Below are 22817 nucleotides of genomic sequence, written 5' to 3'. Positions count from 1 at the left end.
GCTCTGGTAGCTCAACCGGCATAATCTCTCCAGGTTAAAGAAGATAGTCCAGGTTTCGAGTTCAAGAACCAAAGACAGGAAGGAGACAGTATTCTATGACCAAAGCCGGTTCTAGGTTTTATAAGGCTTGAAGCAACAAAAAAAAATGTGGCCACTTTCTAAAAAGACAGAGAAGAAAATATGTAGTATAGGAGACTCAAACTCCGATTGCTCAAACAAAGACCATTTCTTAAAGTTTATATTACTAGACTAAGGTAGTTTTTAAAAAAAATGTGACCGGAATATGTTTGATAAATAAATCGGCCGTAAGGATGGGCATCTTTGGCTTGTGCCAAGGGCCGCTCTGATTCTATAACATTTTCGAAGACAGCGAGGAGCTTTTGTTTAAAAAACTCTTGTTCAATGTACTCCATTTGAGTCTTTTTCATATTTGTTTTTATGTATATATATTAGTTATGGATTTAGACTATCTCCAACCCACCTCTATTTTTATCTCTATATTTTCTTCTAAAATAAAGAAATTCTATTATAGAGGTGGATTTGCTCCAATGTATGCCTTTATAATAGAGTTTCTCTATTTATTTATAAGGGAAAATATAGAGATTTGTTATTTTCATCTCTAAATATAAAGATAAAAAGTATGATTTTTCTATATTTTTCTCTAAAATAGAAGAACTCTATTATAGAGACATACATTGGAGCAAATCTATTTCTATAATAGAGATCTCTATTTTAGAAAAAAATATAGAGATATACATTGGAGATGCTCTTAGTTGGATGTCGACTGAAAGTTTACAGAAGACCAAAACAATCAATCATTTGTAACTTCAAGAACACGTATCATGTATATTTTAAATATTTTAAACGATTTTACGCAGATCTATTTAATTTGTATTACACAACATCAACCTACACATATGATGATCTTATCTCCAATAATTCATCTTGAATTCTTGTATATACTTTACAGATCAGATCAATTACAATCTAGTCGATCAAAACGAATTTGGATCAAAACGAATTTGATTTTATTCTAGCCTGCATGTAATCGATGTTTGAAAAGCTTTATGAACTTACAATTTAAAACTGATTATCGTCAATTATTGAATTAGCTATCTCAATTTTAGAATTGTGAACTTCTTCGATAATAACTAAAGCGAGCCTTTGAATGAATTTTAATATACATTGGATCGGTTTTGTAGATGCTACGTATAATTTGATTTGGATGTAGAAAAAAAGTCGCTAAAAGTAGTTGGTGTGACATTATTTAACACAAGGTTGACAAAAACAAATCGAATCCCATAAATAATCTCCCAACTATATTTCGTTTTCCCATTTACGGCTGTACCACCTACCCTAAACTCTTGAGCCGTGTGAACTTAACATGGACGCAGGTGCACTCCAAACGGCATTATCAAGGCTTTTATTTATTCTCACTTTTTGTATAACTTTTATTTTTATTTTATGACTCAATTAATATAATCATTTACTTTTGAAAAAATAATATCATTAATAATAAAAATTTAAAATAAATTAATTTCTTTTCAAAGTTTTATTAACATCAAATCTTTTCCGAAACATCTTATATTATGAAACGGAAATAATATATAATAAATATCTGATTATATTTTCTATATAAAAACACAATTTCTTATATACCTAATCATATTTAAACCAATAAAAAATAAATTACTGAATAAAATCAATAAATTTTATATTGAAAATTGAAAACTACATTTATTTTGTATCGAAATTTTTTTCCGCAGCACACTTAATATGAAATGAAGCTTTTTTTTTTTACGTTTTCCAAAAAATGGTGAAAAATACTAGGAGAATTTACGAGATAGGAATGGAATAATTTATGACGTCAATAAATAAGATATGACAATGTCTTTATTAGTAGTAAAATCAAAATCAATTTGATGATAATTAATAAACAAAAATGATGAAAAGTGGCCACGTGTTAGCCACGAAACCACATTTAACACTCGCAGAAAATAGAAACATATCGCGTCTTGTCTTGTCTTTTGTTCACTTCTCATTTTTCTAATCAAATCTCCGGCTACGATCATCAATCTTCTATCTGTTTCTCGTTACTCACTTCAGACATGGCTGTCGCGAAGGTCGTGGCTTTGTTACTACTATTCTCCTTGGTTCTCACCACCGGTGTCTTTTCCGATGAAGAACCGACGACAACCCCTGGATCCGCTTCCGAGATTCAGTTGGAACAGCTTCACGCTAAAATCCATACCCTAGGTTTTGCTTCTTTCTCTCTCAATCTTAATTTCGATTTTAATTCAAAGATTCTGATCAGTTTTGATTTGAACGAACGAACACTCGGTAGTTTTGTTTTATGTTTTGATTTTTTTGTGTGTGTTTGGTTTGGTTTGGTGAAGAATCTCAAGTTGAAGAGAAAAGAAGAGAAGTTAAAGAGAGAGAGGAGACAGTAACAGAAAAGGAGAAACTTCTGAAAGAGAGACAGGACAAGGTTTCTTCCTTGGAGACTGAGCTTTCATCACTTCGGGTATGTTCTCATTTGTCTCACTTTCCTTTTAATTTGCTTTCTTCTTAGGGTTTAATTGTTTCACTTGTCTACAGGAAAAGGGTTCGTCAGAATCTGTGCAACTGTTGGAGAAAGCGCAAGCACGAGCTACTGAATTAGAGAAGCAGGTGAGATGAGATCTTTATTTGAGGACTTAATCTTTTGTTTTTCCTGTAAACTTCGTGTGATTTGGTGGTACTGCTCTGCATTTCAGGTAGAGGTGCTTAAGAACTTTCTGGAGCAAAAGAATAAGGAGAAAGAATCTACTGAAGCTCGGACTAGTGAGGCCGAGAAAAAGCTAAATGAATTGAACTCCAGATTGGATAAAGTATTGTTCTTTACTTTCTCTTGTCACACACACTATTATCTCATCAAGAAGAACCATTTAAATAGCTTAACTGTTAGTGAAAATTGGTCGAGTTTCCTCTTTATTCATCGACTTTGTTACAGCTTTAAATGAACTTTGTTAAGGTTTATATGTGATTTTTATAAATGCCTAGTTTCTTGATAGATGTATATGCGTTTTGATTGTGCAGCTTCACAAGACAAAGGAAGAGCAGAAGAACAAAATACGAAAACTTGAGCGTGCTCTTAAAATTTCCGAGGTATCTATCATGTTGCTCGTGGATTAAAGTTTATGTTCCTATGTTTCTGCCATCACTTTTGACTCCTATGGAAATAAAATTACAGGAAGAAATGTTGCGGATGAGGCATGAAGCAGCCACAAAGGCTAGGGAACTCCAGGAGGTAAATAATAAAATAATGATATGTTTCCTTGTTCGGTAGAATTTGAGAAGAAGGTTAAAGACTTGGATTGTTTATTTGACCCAGGTTCATGGCTCGTGGCTTCCCCATTGGCTTGCTGTACACTGGGTTCATTTCCAGACTGTTGCTGGGCCACATTGGGATGCCCATGGGAAACCGGTTCTTGAGAAAGTAACACAAAAGGTACTGTTTCCATATCTGGTTAACGTCAGCAAACTTATGCCTAACTAAGTTTTGATTATATAACAGGTGACGCAAGCGAAGACTCAAGCTGAAAGGTGGGCTGAACCACATATGGTTAATGTTAAAACTGTAAGTAACTTACAGGCGATGTACCTTATGACTCCGATGAGAGCACTTATGATTATGCTTATGAAATCTTATATGCAGAAATATATTCCAGCCGTGAAAGAGACCGTCAAGACGCATGTCGAGCCACACGTACAGACGCTATCTACCAAAGCGAAAGAGGCTTACCATGCTTCCAAGAGTGCAGTTACTCCTCATATTGTCAAGTTTCAAGCACATGTAGATCCCTATTACCAGGTGAAGTGTTTTTTTTTTTTTAATATATATAGGTAGAAGTTTTACATTGGTTACTAATCTTTCAGCTTCATTGATTAATTATGGTATCTCCAGGAGGCTAAAAAGTTTAGCAAGCCATACGTTGATCAAGTGGCCACGGCCACAAAGCCACATGCTGATAAGGCTATTCACTACTACAAAGAGTTTCTAAAATCTGCTACAACATATCACGACCAGGTCAGGAATCAATGGCATTGTGTATAATATGTAGACATTCCAGATATGAACATTGCCATTTCTGGAGGATTATTTATAATAACTTTGTATATCTGGAAGGTTCAAGCCAATGTCGAAAGAAAGTTGAAGAGCCATGAGCTGACGGCACCTTTTGCCACCAAAGAGTTCATTTGGTTTGCAGTATGTCTTCTCTGGTCTTGCAATCTTAAGACAAAACATAATTCTTGATTGTTTGCTCACTTAACTTACAAAATTGAAAAACTGTTCATTTGTAGGCATCTGCTTTGTTGGCGTTACCCATCTTCATAGTGTACAGATTCCTCTGTTCTCTCTTCCGGCAAGTCTTTTATAACAAATGCATTAAATTATAAGATGTTAATATTAGTTTGAACTTTTTTAAGTACATTTCTCTCTAGTTTATAAAGATACTCCATACTTGATTTCCACCAAATTGACATTTAGTTTGTTATGTGTTGTTGGTTGCAGCACAAAGACCAAGAAGCCTACGCGACACTCGCATCAACATGGTCGTCGTAAGGCCAAAAGGGCTCATTTTGACAAGTGAAATCTGCTGTTTTCCACTATGAAACTATTGGTGGTACGTATGTAATATAGAAGCGATTAGCTGCTACTTTGGAACGATCATAAATCCTTCGTGTCTACTATTTATTTGATCCGACTCTGTACTATTGCAGGTAAATGACAGGGTTTTGATGCGGTCTTTTTGTGTCTCAGCAACAGGCATATGTTGTCTAAACAGCCCATGTTAGAGATATCAAAGGTTTTTTTTTGTTATGTATGTTTTTTGTTTTGTTGAAGCTCTCTGTGCAAAAGTGTTTCTTTACTCGCTTTTTCAAGATGCCTTTTGGATAAAGTTTTCAGTCTTTTTATACAGAGAAGGTTAGACATATCTCAGTAGTAAATTAAAGGCTTGGTTTGTGTATTTTGTAATTCATGTGGCACTTGCTGTACTAACTACTCTTCAAAAGCCATCACTCTCGTTTTATCATTTTGCTGTTGCGTCTGCATTTATAAACAAAATTTATTTGTTCCAGTAAAACAAATTTTGTTAAAAGTAACATTTTGAACTTGGAAAGTATGGATATATACTTTTTTTCTTGTTTTTCATATGACTATAATGAACCTCAACACTATTTCGTGTGAATATTATCAACCGTACTAAATGGTGAGAGCAATGTCTCAAACTTCACGTACCAGATCAGGTACTAGTACCAATTCTGTATTCGGAGACTTTGTGGTAACTAAAATGAAAAAAGGAGAAATCTACAACTCTTATTTTATTTGTAAGCAAAAGAAATTGTTATAAAAGCCAGAACATAATTGGTGTGATTAGTCTTGGATTCTTAATTCTTTCCTTTGAACAGCAAAACAAATGCAATAACAAAAACAAAAAGTATGACAAACTAGTATGACTTTCTTATTCAGACCAACAATAGAAAAAGCCATACTTTAAAGTGATAGCTCCTAATTAATAAGATGGCCAGTATCCATACAAGTCCATGCACTGGCTCATCTCCACATTTCCAAACCCATTTTGGCCAGTGAATGAAGCGCTAACAGCGACAACATCCTCAAGCGACACCGCAGGAGGAGCCGGCTGGACCAATCCACCACCAAGGTTGAGATTGAGCCCCGAGACGGGCATGTGGCTGTAGCTCATTAGCTGCTGATGAGCAGAGTCCATGGTACTGCTTGTGGAAGCACGAAAGACTCTAGAGAGCTCGGCTAGGTGAACCGCGTTAGCCATGATGGTTTGGTTGATATTGAGGCTTGTGTGTGGTTGTAGATGTGCTGGGAGTTGAAGGAGGTCCGATGAGTAATTAGGATTATTGTTGTTGGTTGATAGTATTGAGGCTCTTGTGTGGCTTTGGTGATGATGACTTGTGCTGCTGCTACAATTGCTTGTGTATTTCTTGGTTGCCTCTGTTTTCTTTAACACTCTACACACTACCCACTCGTCTTGCTGAATTTACATTACACCATGGGGAAAAAAAGATTTTGAGAATAATATTGAGCTCGTATATTCTTCTTATGAAACAAGTGGTTCAAAATTGTGATTTAGTAACAGGATTGTGTCTTCACACATGAGATCTATGCATAAAAGTTTATATAAAAATTAGCATGACCATGAGATAAATGAGTATATTTGGTAAGAAAAGTAGTATGGTATATGTAAATAATATATACCTTTGAGGTCCTATAGGAGGACTTGGAGTGAAGTCGGTATTCATGCATGACCCAACTAGTCTTCTCCCCACGAGGAGCTCTTCCTCTGTAGAAGACCAAAGTCTTCTTCATTCCAACCAACTCTGAGGTTGTGCTATTGAGTATCTCTTTGTCTTTTCCTGTGGTTTTCCAATATCCTGTATTGGTCGCTCGGTTTGTTCTCACACCCGTCGGGTACTTTCGGTCGCGTAGGCTAAAAAAATACCATTCTTTTCCTCCCATTTTCGCCTTCTCTATCAACAATTTACTCAAACAAAAAAAATTAAAGTAACGAGTCAAATTAGCTAAATAACTATCTTTATATCTTTCTATTAGGTTTTAAATAACATCTCACTAAAGTACTAAGTAATAAGCTTTGCTTCAGTAATCCATTGTTATATATATTATATCTATGATATTTGGTAGAGTACGGTACAAAGAAAAGAAACAAAGATATTTTTTATTTATAGGATTATGGATCACTTATAGCCAATGAGTAGATGAGAAATTAACGTACGTACGGTAGTGAATGCAGGACTTCCGTTGATGTAATTAAAGTTGAGTTGTTAGGAAATTCCATCTATTTTTAAGATAGGCTTACAGTATTTCTTAACGAAATTACTCAAAACTGTTCATAGATGATTGACATTTAGCATGCATCTAGCCTTCACTCCAACCACATGTTTATATATAAGTAGAAAACTTTGATATATATAGACACGGTAACTTATATAAGTTCAGAACACGAAACGATGTTAGATTGTGGAAGGGACATTTAACATATATAAGGAGTTACAACCGACGTGCAGTTATTTTGATTTGTACTATCCGACTTACGATTAGTAATCAAGAACATTTTTTTGAACACATTTTTTTGCTAGAAAAACATATTCATGATTTTTTTTGCTAGAAAACATATTCATGATTTTTTTGCTAGAAAAACATATTTATGATTTTATCTCATTTTTCTTATAAACTAATACACCAAAAACAGAACTACGATTAGTATGTCTCGCATCATGTATATATGTATATATCACATGCTTAAAGTAGAATACACATAGATATATACATGAAAAATATGCATATGTATAGACACATATTAGTCTAGATATTTTCAACCAAACAAAACTTGCTCTTACCAAGTGTTCCAAAAAAAAAAAAAAATGTATATATCACATGCTTAAAGTAGAATACACATAGATATATACATGAAAAATATGCATATGTATAGACACATATTAGTCTAGATATTTTCAACCAAACAAAACTTGCTCTTACCAAGTTTGAATAAAACCAAAGATATATAGACATATGTGATCTTTTGTGTGTGAGAGAATTAAAAAAAATAAGTAAAGTAATTAACCTACCAGGAAGCTCCCAAGGCTCGGACTTGTTGAGATCAACATCGGCGATTGCTTTTCCAGTGAAGTTTTGATCAGCGATCTTATTAACCAAGTAATACGAGATTAGCTCCTCATCCGTTGGATGAAACCTGAAACCTGGAGGCAAAGCCTCTTCTTCTTTCTTCTGCTGCTGATGATCTTGTTGTTCCATTTATAGTTCTTTAATTTACTCCAAATCAAGGTACCTCTATATCTGCTTCAAAAAAACATGTACAGCAGCGTGTCTAAGTTTCACATCCATGAGAATACAAGAGAACAATATAGATCCTAAGATTCTAAAAATGCTTCCCTTAAAATTAATGATCAGGGAGGGGTTTTAAAGAAGAAAATAACAAGATTAGTGTATAGGGTGAGAGATTGGGCTTACTTGCATGGAAGAAGAATAAAAAGACAGCCAAAACTTTATGAGATTAGGGTTTTGATGGTATTTATATATATCATGAGACAGGGCTGACTTGTGACTATTCTGAGGAAAAGATGAAGGAAGAAGACAAAGAGTAGGTTTTTCTTTTTTGTTCTCCTTACTTTTGTCATGCATATATAAGGACTTCTATTTGATGACACATTTTTATCTATTGTAAATTTCTTAATTTGGTATATTCAGGAACAAGAATTTCAAATTACGACTGCTTTGTAACAATTACATTTTTCAAGAGATGGTTTTATGTGATTATTTTAGAGAAAAACAATTAAATGATATTGCCAGTCAAATTGAGTAGAAATTATAATATTGAAAATTAAGAAAATTGTGGAAGAGAGTGTATGCATGAAGCTCTCACCTAATAAGGGTCTTCAAGTACAAGGTACATGCAGCTAAACCGCCCACGTCCAAGTTTTATCTTTGTTTATTTTGTGTAGTCGGTCAAGAAATTCTCCTTTTAGGACCCTTATAAATTCATGTTACCTTATATATATACCTCATATAGCCATCCATATATATGCACATGTGTAGTCTATCAATAAAATTTAGTTAGGAACTTAATCAAATTCACAATCACGCACAAGTACGCCGTACGAAATCTTGTAATGTTTATGTATCGTAAAAGTATGTAGAGAATCACGACGTTTTGGGTATGTGAAAACTTTGTATGTTTGCAGTCAATATCTTTCCCCTCAATTAATTTGCAATATTTATAAGATGTAATGTCGAATAAACTATCATGGATAATTTGTGATCATTATATAATTTTTGATCGCAAAATTTTGAAAATGATTATTAATATAATTTGGATATCAAGCTCACATTTTAGGTTTTCCTCACTTCGATACCATTTGGAACAAACGTGTTATATGTTTACGGTACAAATATTGCTGGCAACTATTAGCTTTCTTCCAGTCTTTTCTTAACTTCTTAAGAATATGAATTTGGCCTGACAAACAAACGCTTATACAGATATTAATTTGCTGAAAACGCTTATAGTACTATTTCAACTAGCCAAACATAAACAGTTAAATAATTTTACGTTTGATAAAATCAGTCCCTGTTTAAACTTACAACCAACGATCCTAACTATCACTACTTGGTCAATATCATAACTTCGAAGTTGTAGATTTATATTCTGATAAATACACACAATTATCTTGGACTACGTCGTCAATATTGACTAATAAAGCATTTGTAGAATCTAGTATTGATCAATTGAACAATAGGGCATCGACTAATAAATATCTAGTATTGATAAATTGTGTATCAGTGGTTATCGCAATTATAACACTATTGAATTTAAACTAATTCGTTCAAAATTTCATTGGACTCAATAAAATCATTTTATCAGATGAATCAGGATAGTTTTGAAAATAACTATGGAAGGTATACTTCTAGAATTTCTCAAATTCTTAGTCATCCAGAAAGTAATAGGTTTAACTTATCAAGCACTTCATATAAGAAAACGAAACGCGTTTTTGATTAACTACGAGTGAGTGTCTCGATCACTAAAACCTACCGTTCTTTGTACATTTTTCTCCTAATGTTTCCTACGAAGCTATCATCATTACGTGTAAATGATTTTTTATTTAATAAAATATGTAAAAGCTTGTTAATCTGTTTTTAGTTCAACCTTTTCAAATGTCAAGATATATGCTCAATCGTACAAGAAATTACGACACATTTACATATTCATATCGTCATTTGCTTCTATTATTGTGTAAACATTTTTATCTTCAAAACATTACAGAAAATGTTTAGCAAAAAACATTACAGAAAATGTAGGTTTTAAATCTATCTCTAGAGAGTTTTTTTTTTAAAGTCAATCTTTAGATAATATCGCAAGTCAAATGTTCGTTTATTATAGAGAATGATACAATCACTCACATGTTCTCTCCCAGGCTCGGTTACCAAAGTTTAGGCCTCTTGTTTGAATATCAACCTTGTTTATTACTATTACCTCTTTTGATAAGTTTTTTCAAATTCCAAAACCACTTTTGGGTCTCCTTACCCGGGTTCGTTTTCAGTCTACTTCGGTAGACTACCCAAAGAAATCTGTTATTTAGGTAATTTTTTAACTGATATTTAGGTAATTTTTTGCAATTATATAATTTGTAGGCAGATTTTATATTTGAATAAGTTGAGATTTTACGAGAGTAAACTTCACTAGAATTCTGCAAAAAGTTATTTTTGTATTTAACCAAAATTTACTCAGAATTTGATTTTCCAAAGCTAACTTCATCCACAATTTGGTGTAAGACCATTTAATTTTTATGAAAATATTTACCAAAAAATAAATAAGATAAAAATAGATTTTGAGATGATACATTTTCCTTTAGAGTGTGACTTGGTTTTTAGAGTAAAATATCACTCCATTTTTTTGTTAGCTACCCATCTACGCTAGATCAATTGGTGTGAATTTCCGAAGAGCATCTCCGTCTGGCCAGGTCTGATCTATATGTGAAAAATGTAGTTTTTGCTCTTTGTTTTCTTTTGTTAACGCGTCCGTTCGACCATTCCTAATCCGAGAAATATGAAACATTTCACATCTTCGAAATCCTCCTATAATTTCTGGAACACCTCCATCTCTGACGCGAATGTTGGCCAATCCACCGGGTTTGTAGTTATGTCTAATAGATCCAAGCAGTTTGTCTCGAACCATATTAAAGTTATCTTCATGACTCTCATATATGAAACTGTCCAAAGTAAACCTTCCATCTCAACATACAAAACTAAGAGGCTTATGCTGCACACCCGTAATCCAAAATATTTAGAATCCATTTGATTCTTAAGATTTCACCCTGAACGAGTGACACTACCATTATTGATCCAAATGACATTTGACAGGTATTCGGTTCACTCCATATTTAAAAGTACTCCAAATTCAGTTGAAATTCTACCAAACAGAATTTGTGGTACTGTTGAGAGGAAAAGGAAAATCACACTAATTATGCTAGATTTTGGTAAAGTACCTAAAATTACTACTTATGAATTTCTTCTCTTTCCACCTTCTCATCTGTTTTTAATATTTGTCCATGAACGAACGATGTTTTGGAAAGAATGACGATGCGTCGTAAAAAGTAGAAGACCAGACCACCACCATGATACTGATCCGTCTTTAATTATTTAACAGCTAAGAGCACGTTCAACGCTGTCTCTTAAGTGCGTATGAAATGCTTAAAAACGATTAAAAGAAATAAAAAGAAGACAAAACCCGAAGCCACGTCCCTTAATTAGGGGCGCTATGATACCGTATGTTACGGGCACGTGTCACATAATAATTGGAAAAGGCAACGGTGGGGACGCGTCTTCGTTTCATCTTCGTTCTTTTCTCTGTTTTGGTTTCTCCGTCTCGACGACGAGAAAGGCGATTCCTGTGGCTCTCGGTGGCTCTTCTCTCGTCGACTCCTCGGCGACGTCTCCTCTTGAAAAGATGGAGGAAAAAGGCGACGTATCTATCGATGGCTCTGCTCGAGGAAGGATGACGGCGATTTGGGTGGAGAGCTTGAGTCGGTGGCGATACGGCGACGTCTCAAATGGTGGGTCTCATCGACGCAGGGAAGCCACGATCTGACCATTGGTGTCTCTCAGACACGCAGATAAACGCTGCCGAGTGTTAATCTTGGTTTTGGTTGTTGATCAAAACGTAGAAATCTTTTCACTTGATTCTGTCTTAAATTAAGCATGTCTTAATCTTTGTTTTGGTTGTTGATTTGGTTTTTAATTTGTTTCTGTGTTTCAGTCGGTCCATGTCTGGATCAAGACGCACGATCCAGGTTCAAGAGGAAGATAAACGGCGTCTGTTGGTCAGGCTTATGAAACGGTACGCCTTTGTTCATTTGGTTATGTCTTTGAGTCTTCCAATTATCCATGATCCCTTTTGTTCATTCATTTTCTAATTTTTTTTTTCTTTCTGTCTTTGAGTCGGGAGATTGATGGATGAAGACGCGTGATCCAGGTCAGAACAAAGGCGTACTCTTGTTGATAGAGGTAAACATTAATCTCTGCTCTGTCCAATAGAGTAAAGCATTGTCTTAGGTGATTGTTAGGTAAAGCATTGAAATGAATTGAGGCCTCTGTGCTAAATGTGTTGGTTAGGTTTGCGTTGTGTTTAGGTAATAAATAGGAGGCTTTGTGTAGTTAATATAAAGGTAAACATTTATCTTTGCTCTCTCCAAGACGCATGGTGGTTGTGAATTGTGATTAATGCGTTGCTTCCCCTTTCTCCTCATTCTTCTATTAAACGCTTCCCCTTTCTCCTCTTTTGATAGATAGAAATAGTGTAGTGTAATTAATATGTTAGGAATATGTCAACTCGGTTTAATAGATATAGATGGTGGTTGTGAATTGTGATCAATGCGTTGCTTCCCCTTTCTCCTCATTCTTCTATTAAACGCTTCCCCTTTCTCCTCTTTTCTTCACTTCTCAATTCGTTGCTTCTGTTCTTTTATCTTCTCTCTTCTTTGATCAACAGAAATGGATTACAATCCGTTTACGCAGTCATCAAACTTTGTTGGACTACTTACTAGCCAACACAGTATTTCCTTTGGTTCATCTCAAGTTCCAACTCCAGTCTCTGAGGATGTTGGTGAGCGTCGGGAACGAAGGAAGTGGACGCCCAGTGATGATATTCTGCTGATCAGCTCGTGGCTCAACACGAGCAAAGATCCAATTGTTGGCAACGAGCAAAGGTCAGGCACATTCTGGACGAGAATTGCAGCGTACTATGCCGCTAGTCAGAAGGTTGCTGGCTGCAAAGAGAGAGAGGCTGGTCACTGTAAACAACGCTGGCATAGGATCAACGACTTGGTCTGCAAATTCTGTGGCTCCTACGAAGCTGCTAAAAGAGAGAAGACTAGTGGCTGCAATGAGAATGATGTGCTCAAAAAAGCACATAAAATATTCTACAATAACTATAACAAGAAATTTAATCTCGAGCACGCTTGGAAAGAGCTGAGGAACGACCAGAAGTGGAGTGACCAATCTTCTGCAAAAAACGAGGGAAACTCTAGCAAGAGGAAGGGTGATGATGGTGGAGAAACATCGAACTCCCAAGGTACTGAACCCAAGCGTCCCGCGGGTGTTAAGGCGTCAAAGGCCTCTGGGAAGAAGAATATGGTGGAGGAGAAAGCGCTTAAAGAGTTTGAAAGTATGTGGGCTATTAAGCAACAGGACTTGGCCGCCAAGGATAAGTTGTCGAGGATGAGACTACTTGAATCTCTGGTTTCAAAAACGGAGCCTTTAGCCGAGTATGAAGAAGCCTTAAAGAAGAAGATCGTCAGTGACATTATGTTTAATTAGCGTAGGTGTAGTTATGTTTCTTGTTCTTGTTAGAAAATGCTTCTTATTCTTGTTAAGCCTGATTATTGTTCTTGTTTAACTCTCTGTTTCAGGTCAGGACAGTGTGAAAAGATGGAGCAATGGGAGTGGAATAATCACGGAGTCTCTGTGGTCTTGCGGTCTTGGCATCTTGTGTCACGGAGTGAAAGTGTAGTAGGTCTTGCGGTCTTGGAGTCTTGTGGTCTTGAAGTCTTGTTGTCTTGGAGTCTAGTGGTCTTGGAGTGTTGTAGTACTTGTAGTACTTGTGTCACGGAGTAAAAGTTTCTAGTGGAGTCTAGTAGTCTTGTAGTGTTGTTGTAGTCTTCTACTACTTGTGTCACGGGTATTGTATCAGACTTTGGTCCCAATCTCTATATATTAAGTCATGTTGCGAAACCCCAACATATCCTCATAATCTATTCCGACGACGCTTTCGAATGAACAAGGGATTGTTCATGCGTATCGTTAATCGACTCTCCAATGAAGTTGAATTCTTTCAACAAAAGAGAGATGCTCTCTGCAGGCTTAGTCTCTCTCCACTTCAAAAGAGTACAGCAGCCATTCGTGTTTTGGCATATGGTAATGCGGCTGATGGGGTCGACGAATACCTCCGTCTCGGTGCATCTACTACTCTCTCATGTTTGGAAAATTTTGTGGACGGAATAATTTCTTTATTCAGCGAAGAGTACCTAAGAAGACCAACACCTGCCGATCTTCAACGTCTACTTGATATTGGTGAGTATCGTGGCTTTCCCGGGATGATAGGAAGCATCGATTGTATGCATTGGGAATGGAAAAATTGTCCCACCGCTTGGAAAGGGCAATATTCTCGGGGTTCGGGCAAACCAACAATCGTTTTAGAGGCGGTTGCTTCATATGATCTCTGGATATGGCATGCGTTTTTCGGACCGCCAGGTACCTTAAATGATATCAATGTTCTTGATCGCTCACCTGTTTTTGATGACGTAATCCAAGGTCAAGCTCCGCAAGTGACATACTATGTCAATGGAAGAGAGTATCGTATGGGTTACTATCTCATCGATGGTATTTATCCGAAATGGTCAACATTTATCCAATCAATTCCATTACCACAAAGTCCGCAAGCAGTTTTATTTGCTCAACAACAAGAAGCTGCCCGAAAAGATGTCGAGCGTGCTTTTGGAGTCCTGCAAGCTCGCTTTGCCATTGTTAAAAATCCAGCACTTTTTTGGGATAAAGCTAAAATTGGAAAGATTATGAGAGCTTATATCATACTCCATAATATGATAGTAGAGGATGAAAGAGATGGATACTCTCTATTTAACGTTACAGAGTTCCAAGAAGCAGAAGATAACGGAAGTTCATATGTCGATCTTTCGTATTCTACAAATATGTCATCAAATATCAGCAATATGATGGATGCTCGAAGAAGAATTCGTGATAGACAATTGCATCAACAACTGAAAGATGATTTGGTTGAACATATATGGCAAAAATTCGGACAAGGCAACAACTAAGCTGTGATGCTTCTCTCAAATTATCCCACTTTATTTGAATAATGTTTGTTTCATGTTTTATTTACAAATCAATGTTTAAAATGTTATCTTTTAATATGTTTTGTTTAATTTTTTTTTTTTATAAATATTAATTTTTAATTTCTAAGAATCTTTATTTAAGAGACTAGCATTGGAATACATTAAATGCTGTCGTCTCTTAACCAGATTTCTTAGCACACAATTACTATTAAACTAGATAATAATCCGCGCCTTACGCGGGATGTGATTATTAGTTTTGTTATTTTTTAATAAAAAGATATTAAATCTGTTTAATCTGGATATTGGTTCGGTTTTAAGTTTTTTTTGATGTTTAATGTTCTAAAATATAATTATTATTTTAAATTAATATTTATTTTAGTTTATTCGGTTAAAATGTTTGATTTTTTGGTTTTTTCCGGTAAAACCAAAAATTAATATTATTTATTTATTTTCATGTTATGAATTTTAAACAGTTGTCATGTCGAACCAATAGTTTCATATTATAGTTTCTAAACAGATAAATAGTTTTAAAAAAAAATTATTAAGACAAATCATTTCACTACAATTTAGTCGGTAGTGAAAGAAGCATTAAAAAAAAATCAACTTTCAAAAAAATTAGATACTTCTACTTAGTTACAATATGCTCACATCAAGGTGCACATGTAGGTGTATGTAAAAAGTATATAAAAATAGTTGACAAATATATATAAAAATATAGTTAATTAATATTAAATAACATTTTTGTCCAAAATAATACATGAAAGATAAAATTAAAATTAATTTAAAATAAAAAGGCCTTGACATTAGTCAACGTTTTCATATAAATAAAATAAAATTGTATCTTTAAGTAGGGGTGTACACAGATCGAATATCTGGGTATTTGGAAGCATTCATGTCGATTCGATCTTTAGCCACCTAGATATTCGGTGACTCGGATATCCGAAATGTTTTAGAATTTTAAAGAATATCCGATTTGATCCGTAAATAAAATAAAATTTTAAAAATAATTGAAAAATTTAATAATAACAATTTATTACAAAAATAAAACATTATTTAAATTTTTAAATTCTAGTACCTAATATAATAAATTTAATTCAAAAAAAATATTGTAAAACTGATATAAAGTATAATATATATAATGTATATATATATAATTCTTTACATATATGTATATATATGCATATAACAGATCGAGTTAGATATATGTTCCTAAAAATATTGGTATTTGTGATTTGCTTCTTTTTTGGATATTGTATTTTAGTATTTGATTTGTTTCGTAAAATTGTGGATATCCAGATTTTTTGGTTCAAATCAAAACGGATAACGAATCAAATCAAAATTTATGAATATTTTGCTCAACTTTATTCGTAAACAATAAAAATAATATATATATAGTTTGGTTTTTGATTCGTTATCTATTTTTATTTGAACCGAAAAATCCAGAGTTTTATTGGAACTATTATGTGAGTTTTATATTAAAAAACACAAAATACATAGTGTGAACACATTTATGAATATAGTGTGAACGCATTAGTATATTTATTATCAAATCATGTGTTTATTATAGTGTGAATGCATTTATTACAATGCTTCTCTTTTACTCCCTCCGTTTTTCAATATAAGTCGTTTTAGAGAAACTTTTTTGTTCTAAATTATATGTCGTTTTCGGTTTTTTATGTAACATTTATTAATAATTAATGTTGTCTGACCAATGATAATATATCTTCTATTTTTCTATTGGTTGAATTGTGGTTAGGTAAATAATTAATGATGTTTTTATTTCGAAAATATAAGAAATTAATGATTTTCTTAATCTATGTGCATAGCTTTAAAACGACTTATATTAAAAAACGGAGGGAGTAATATATAAGACCATCATTATCGCAGGTTCCTAAGGGGGGATTTAAACAAATTACAGCATTTAATTAAATGAAAACTAAATTAAAATGCAGTTACCGATCCTTATTCTGAACTTTTTGAGACCGATCCTTAGCTTAAAAGAGAGCACACGTGTCAGCATGTGAGCAAACCTCAATTTTTTTTTCTCTCTCTTTTCTCGAGTCTTCTTCTTCTCTCTTTGTTTTATCCAACGACAATGGCGATCAATCGGTTGATCAACTCTACCTCCCTTCTCTCCCACCATTGACGCCGCCGCCGTAGGAAAGGAGCTCTCTTTGGGCGGAGACTCCATCGTCAAAGACTCAACGGATGGCTTAACGACGGCATTAAGGTGGATTCTTAGTTGCCGTCCCGACCTACCTATAAACCTCCTACAAAAACTCTTTCGTCTAAGACAGGTCTGTGTCACTCTAGTTAAAGAGATTGTATTTTGTAGATTCAATCGAACTGTGAAAGTTACAAGATAAGAGATTTGTAAATGTGATTCAGGTTAGAAAAGAAATGCCTATGAGCTGCGATGGTGATGATTGCTTGAAGGTGCCAGCCAAGGAGTCATTGAAAGGGTAAGTCTTATTCTAGTCATCTCATGGTTAGGACAAGAACTGTTTTTTTTAGGAAGCTGATGGTACTGATTGTTTGAAGGTGGCAGCCAAAGAGTCATTGAATGTAGGAGATAGAATTTACCTTCCTTTATCTGTAGGCAATGATGTGCCGCCTCCTGCTAAGAAAGCAATTTATGGAAGTGACAGAGCAAAGCTTAGACCCTGCTTGATATATATAGGAGAATTAGTAGATGAAATGTATTCGGTCAAGGCACTCTCTCTTTAGCTTCTTAACTGCTATTTGCTAAGTTAGTTTATAGTGGATTGTATGAGCAGAACTCAAAGTAGTTGCAAGCTGCGTTTTTTTTTATTAATGTAGCTTATAAATATAATTGACTGATTTGTTCGACTTCTTTTTTTTTTAATGCCTTGATGTCTCGCCTGCTCATGTATCTATAATTGACTGATTTGTGAAATGGAGTTCTCCTTTTGTTGTTGCTCATTTAAGTTATCTTGTTGTTGTTCTGTTAAGTTAAAAACGTATGGCTTGGTCTTGTTGTTGTTGTTCTGTTATAAGCAAACGTTGTCTTGTTGTTTTCTGTCACAGACTTGTGTCTTGTTGTTTTGTGTCTTATGGTGATTGTGTGATTTGAGCAAAATAATACCTCGTAATGTGTTTTGTATAAATAAGCTTTTGTTCTTTCTCCTCATTCTCATGTTCTTTTTTTCTTTATAACTTGAAGTTCTCTCAACTTTCAAGTTCATTCTCTTCCTTCTTACCATACAAAACGAGTAAACACATTTTAATCGAAATAAGTTCATTTTCTCTTTCTCTTGATCACAAATTTTATTCACAAAACAATCAAAAACATTTTCTATATGACATTTTTTTTTAAAAACCTTAATTAAGAAACCCCCAATAAAGCATAAAATCTATAAGTTTCTTAACTAAATTTCTTAACTAATTTTTATTATTAAATAATTCATTAAGAAACCCAAATAGGGTTATAGGGATAATGATGCTCTAAGGGATATTAGTTATGATACTCATAATGGGGTTTTGGGTTGTACATGCTCTAATCATGACCGTCGACTCGATTTCCGTGTGACGTGTCCTCTTCCAGTAACTTTAGTCCTTCCCAACGTTATAAAGAGCGGGTGAAAGTGATAAATATCAACAAGAAAAGGGAACCGTCAGTATTCTGGCTGCGACGGAAGCTTTTCTTTTATGTTCTTTGATTCAATTCAATGGCGCCGCCGAAGAGCACCGGAGGAGGAGTTAAGGGGAAATATGTTGCGGCGGTGGCTACGTCGACGAGGCAGACTCGAAGCATGGCTCGCCAGACTCGGAGCCAAACTAAGGGACGCGGGGGTGGTAACTCGACATCCTCCAAGCTCATGAACTTCGAGTCTCCCGAGAAGAGGAAAAGGAAGACGAAAGCCAAGGAAGGTGGAGCGGCGACGAAGAAGATCAAGAAAGAAAAAGAGGAAGCTGTGGTAGAAGACCACGTAGACGAAGAAGAAGAAGAAGAAGAAGAAGAAGAAGAAGTCTCTGAGAAAAAGACGATCGTGATCGAGCACTAGTAAGCTATAAATGTCTCCTCCATTGTCTCTTTGGTTTTACGATTCTCTGTAGTTTATTTTCGTCTGGGAAGCTAAACGTTTCTGTTTGTTTTGGTTGAAGCAAACAACACAAATCATTCAAGGAGAGAGCCAACAAGGTGAAGGAAGGTCTGGAGAATGCTGTTCCTGGCATCATTGTCACTCTCAATCCTCTTAAGGTATTCAAGGAAAGAGCCAACACAAATGCTTAGCTTGTTTTTGTTTTATTTGGTCACATTATTATATGTTTGATTTAAACAACAGCCAAGGCGTGGATGTTTTGAGATTCGAGAGGAAGGCGGCGAATCATTCATCACTCTTTTGGATATGAAGAAACCATTTACACCGATGACGGAACTTGATATGGAAGAGGTCGTCTCTAACATCGTAGAGAGGATTAAATGAGAGAGGCTTCTCTGCACATAGGGCCCGCTGCGTAATCAAATAGGCGCGCTTCAATATATCTAACTCTCTCCTAGAGCAACCAACTGTGCATTCTTTTTTTTTTAGGCTTTCCTTTTGATACTTTGGTGAAAACTCTTTAGAGTGTTTTGTCATTTTGTTGGGCTTACTTGGATATGTGCATTTTCTGGATGCTAAAACTACATTATTATATGTTTTGGTTCATCTGAAATGATCCTTGGTAGTTTGGGATTAAATCATTTCCATAGTGCTATGTGGAAGCACATATTCATGGGTTGTGTATGGCGTTTGAGTTGGATGAATAAAGATAAACACATGGGTTCCCAATCTCGTCATACATATTTCACAGGACAGAACATCACACTTTCATTCCAAACTAGTAACTGATTGAGGTACATTAATGTGATGTAGACGTTTAATAACCTCGACTCCCTCTGTCTTAAACCATCTTAGAACCCAGAAAAGCTAGCCACAAACCCGAGAACGAGAGCACCACCAAATCTCAAACCGGTGTTAGAAGCAGAGCTAGGTGGTTCAACCTCATCAGCTGCTGCCATCTTCTTCTTACCAGCATTCTCTGGAGCCGGAGCAGGAGAACCATCTTCTGATGGGGCTGATGCAGGTGCGGTTTCTGGAGCTGCACCAGGAGGAGCGTCTGCGTAATCCTCCTCCTCAGCTGGTCCAGGAGCTGGAGTGGCTCCAGCCTTCTTGGGAGCTGGAGCCGGTGGGGAAGTCATGGGTGGTGGTGGAGGAACCTTAACCGGAGCCCCGAGTCCAGGAGCCACAATGGGCATGCTGATCTGGACCACAGAGAGATTGAACGGGTTACGGAACACGGTCGTGATGTACTCAGCGGTTAGAGGAGCGCCTTTCACGGCAGACCCGAAGACAATCTTTCCGTTAGCTTTGGAGCAGTTGAGGAAACCGTTTTGCTGCTGGCCTAAACCGGTGGATTGGTAAAGGGTAGTGAGCAATGTGCTCTTGTCCTTGAGAGCCTTGAGCTTGAGCTCATCGTAGTAGTCAAGAACCACATGGTTCATAAGAATGTTCTTGAGCTCCTCCTCGGGTCTACCAGAGATGGAACCGATAGCATCGTTGCTAAGAGCCAGAACGGTGATTGTCTGACGTTTGTTGATAATTGGTGTGAGCTCGGTCTTGGCCAAAAGCTCGATCATAGTGCTGAACTCAGGGTAATTCTCTAGTGCTCGGGTTATGTTAACGGATGATACAATGGAGGAGACACCAAGTAAAATGGCGAGACAGAGGAGAGAAGAGGAGGCCTTGAGACCCATCCTTACTTTTTTCTATACTCAAAAGCTAAATCTCAAAATCTGAGTCTGTAATAAAAGGATTTGGTTAGGTATATATACAGTAGATCTTGTGAAAAGCTCAAGATTAACGGTGGAGAGATAATTTTCTAATGTGTTGGCTAAATTTGAACTTGTCTTTGCTGTTAACTCCGTATTTGGCATTAGACTGTTTGATTTCTTAACTTAGTTTTCTTGAGATTTCTTTTTTTGCTTCAAAAATGTGAGATGGAATAGAGTCTTTTGGACAAGTTTCATCCTTATCTAAGATCGCTCTGTAATTAGAATAATTTAGGACACAACAAAATGTTACAAAGAAACACTAAAACGGTCATTAATCCGCCAGCGTAGAATTTGGCGGTTTGACAACATTTTCGAATAAAACAACAAATCCCTAAATCAAATTTAGATATTGGGGAAAAATGGCCTACGCTTTTCGCTTTGACTGTGTGGTGGTGCTGGAAGTAGAGATGTGAGTATGTGTTTGGTGAAACAGGGAAGTGTAGATTTTTCTCAAAAAAAAAAAAATGACAGGGAAGTGTAGAGACAGAGTGCAGTTTGTTAAGGATAAGACTCAAGAGGTGATACAGGCGAATAACAAACTGAGGCAGCACTCGGTGATTGGGGCACGAGTGGAGAGGCAGATCGCATGGTCACGACCAATGTCTGGATGGTGCAAATTGAACACTGATGGAGTTTCTAAAGGAAACCCTGGACTGGCGGCAGCAGGTGGGGTGATGAGGGATGAATATGGAGGGTGGAAAGGGGGTTTTGATATCTACATTGGCATTTGTTCGGCCGCTTAGTGGAGCTGTGGGGTGTTTATTATGGGCTGTGCATAGCATGGGACAGTGGTATTCGAAGGCTAGAAGTGGAGGTGGACTCTGAGAGTGTAGTGGGTTTTCTTAAGACATGGATCCATGATGCTCATTCTTTGTCGTTTCTAGTATGCTTGTGCTATGGTTTCATATTAAGAGACTGGATAGTCAAAATATCTAATGTAATCATCTAGCTGATAGATTGGCTAACTATGCGTTTTCTTTACTTTTTGGTTTACATTACTTTAAGTTGGTTCCATAACATGTTACTTCTATGCTGTCGGAAGATTTTCATGGGATAGCTAGAACTCGGCAGTTTTGCTTGTAGTATTTTTTGAAGTTTTCTTAATAAAAAGTAGGGGACCTTTGTCCCTTGCATCCTACCAAAAAAAAAAAGATTTGATTCAGGAAAAGGAAATAACATAATACAAAAAAACGGAAATAGAGCGTTTTCATTACGCGTTTAATATAAGGTCTTTTTCTTATAAATAAAACTTCACCATTCACCAACACACTTAAGTTTTCATCTCAATTTTCTTGTTTCACAAAACTCTCACTCTCTTTCTCTGTTACGACTCATCTCTAGTTTTGTCTTGTTGAGTTTTCAGCTACGTACGAAAATGGAAACCAAATCATTCAAGGTCGAAGTCATTGCACATGCAACACCTCAAGGTCTGTCCTTAGGTTTTTTGAACTCGGTGTCGATACGTCAAAGTTGGGAGATCGAAGAACTTCTCGTGGACGAGAATGACGACGGGAATATCACCAGTCTCGGCTCTTACCCCGATCCTTCTTTCCCCGACAAACCATCCGTCCTCAGACTCAGAGTCCAAGACTTTGCACCGACCACCGTTCATCAACTTATCCATAACCGATTCAACGACCCTCTCTTGTCTCGACTCATAACCGATCAAATCGTTGTTGAATCCAGACGGAGAGACCTACCACAAGGACCCTTGTTGATGACGGTGTTCGTCAAATTTACCAAGAAGGACTATGTAGTCATGCCTTGTAATTCTGCTCCCCTGACAATGACAGTAGAAGAACCGTGTGCCATCTGTCTAGAGGATATGTCGGAGTCGGGACAGGCCTTCTGCCAACCGCCGGGGTGTGTGCATGTGTTTCATGAAGATTGTTTCGTCAAGTGGTTGGGTCGACATGACTCATGCCCTCTCTGTCGCCTATCCACAAACCCGTTAACCAACAAACCGAGTAGAATTTTGGAAGAGTTAACAGAGGCTTGCAATTAGTGTTTCTTCTTATTCAAG

General features: G+C 36.0%; 6 protein-coding genes across 7 annotated transcripts; 4 read left to right on the top strand and 2 right to left on the bottom strand.

Moving 5' to 3' along the window:
- The first annotated feature begins 1982 nt into the window (after positions 1-1982).
- Positions 1983-5078, top strand: LOC106368615 (apolipoprotein A-IV). Its single transcript, XM_013808620.3, has 14 exons — positions 1983-2256; positions 2397-2524; positions 2599-2670; positions 2757-2870; positions 3079-3147; positions 3233-3289; positions 3374-3490; positions 3557-3619; positions 3698-3853; positions 3947-4069; positions 4169-4249; positions 4345-4406; positions 4556-4667; positions 4765-5078. Exons 1-13 carry the CDS (start codon positions 2109-2111, stop codon positions 4632-4634), a joined length of 1269 nt encoding a protein of 422 aa, XP_013664074.2. The 5' UTR covers positions 1983-2108; the 3' UTR covers positions 4635-4667; positions 4765-5078.
- On the bottom strand, positions 4878-7877 carry LOC106365148 (protein CUP-SHAPED COTYLEDON 1). The gene is made up of 3 exons (XM_022691852.2): positions 7666-7877; positions 6278-6549; positions 4878-6053 (listed from the first exon to the last, which is right to left on the bottom strand). Exons 1-3 carry the CDS (start codon positions 7850-7852, stop codon positions 5559-5561), a joined length of 954 nt encoding a protein of 317 aa, XP_022547573.2. The 5' UTR covers positions 7853-7877; the 3' UTR covers positions 4878-5558.
- A 4724-nt stretch (positions 7878-12601) lies between these two features.
- On the top strand, positions 12602-13723 carry LOC125578214 (glutathione S-transferase T2-like). Its single transcript, XM_048740559.1, has 2 exons — positions 12602-13416; positions 13519-13723. Exons 1-2 carry the CDS (start codon positions 12602-12604, stop codon positions 13721-13723), a joined length of 1020 nt encoding a protein of 339 aa, XP_048596516.1.
- A 3112-nt stretch (positions 13724-16835) lies between these two features.
- LOC106368614 (selenoprotein H-like) lies at positions 16836-19637 on the top strand. Of its 2 annotated transcripts, none has more exons than XM_048741465.1 (5): positions 16836-17255; positions 17347-17420; positions 17507-18982; positions 19084-19180; positions 19266-19637. In XM_048741465.1, the coding sequence occupies exons 3-5, from the start codon at positions 18648-18650 to the stop codon at positions 19404-19406; spliced, it is 573 nt and encodes a 190-aa protein (XP_048597422.1). In that variant the 5' UTR covers positions 16836-17255; positions 17347-17420; positions 17507-18647; the 3' UTR covers positions 19407-19637. The 2 variants fall into 2 exon arrangements, with proteins under 2 accessions (XP_048597422.1, XP_048597421.1); XM_048741464.1 differs by having other exon boundaries at positions 16837-17255; positions 17500-18982.
- A 228-nt stretch (positions 19638-19865) lies between these two features.
- Positions 19866-20981, bottom strand: LOC106365147 (fasciclin-like arabinogalactan protein 3). The gene has a single exon (XM_013804595.3). The coding sequence runs from the start codon at positions 20714-20716 to the stop codon at positions 19874-19876; it is 843 nt and encodes a 280-aa protein (XP_013660049.2). The 5' UTR covers positions 20717-20981; the 3' UTR covers positions 19866-19873.
- Positions 20982-22169: 1188 nt separating this feature from the next.
- Positions 22170-22799, top strand: LOC106363689. The gene has a single exon (XM_013803393.2). It carries the CDS (start codon positions 22170-22172, stop codon positions 22797-22799), a length of 630 nt encoding a protein of 209 aa, XP_013658847.2.
- Positions 22800-22817: the final 18 nt, after the last annotated feature.

The sequence above is a fragment of the Brassica napus genome, chromosome A9, assembly GCF_020379485.1.
Source record: "Brassica napus cultivar Da-Ae chromosome A9, Da-Ae, whole genome shotgun sequence".
NCBI classification, from domain to species: domain Eukaryota; kingdom Viridiplantae; phylum Streptophyta; class Magnoliopsida; order Brassicales; family Brassicaceae; genus Brassica; species Brassica napus.
Note: the sequence above shows the minus strand (reverse complement) of the source record. Positions and strands in the feature narration are given on the sequence as shown.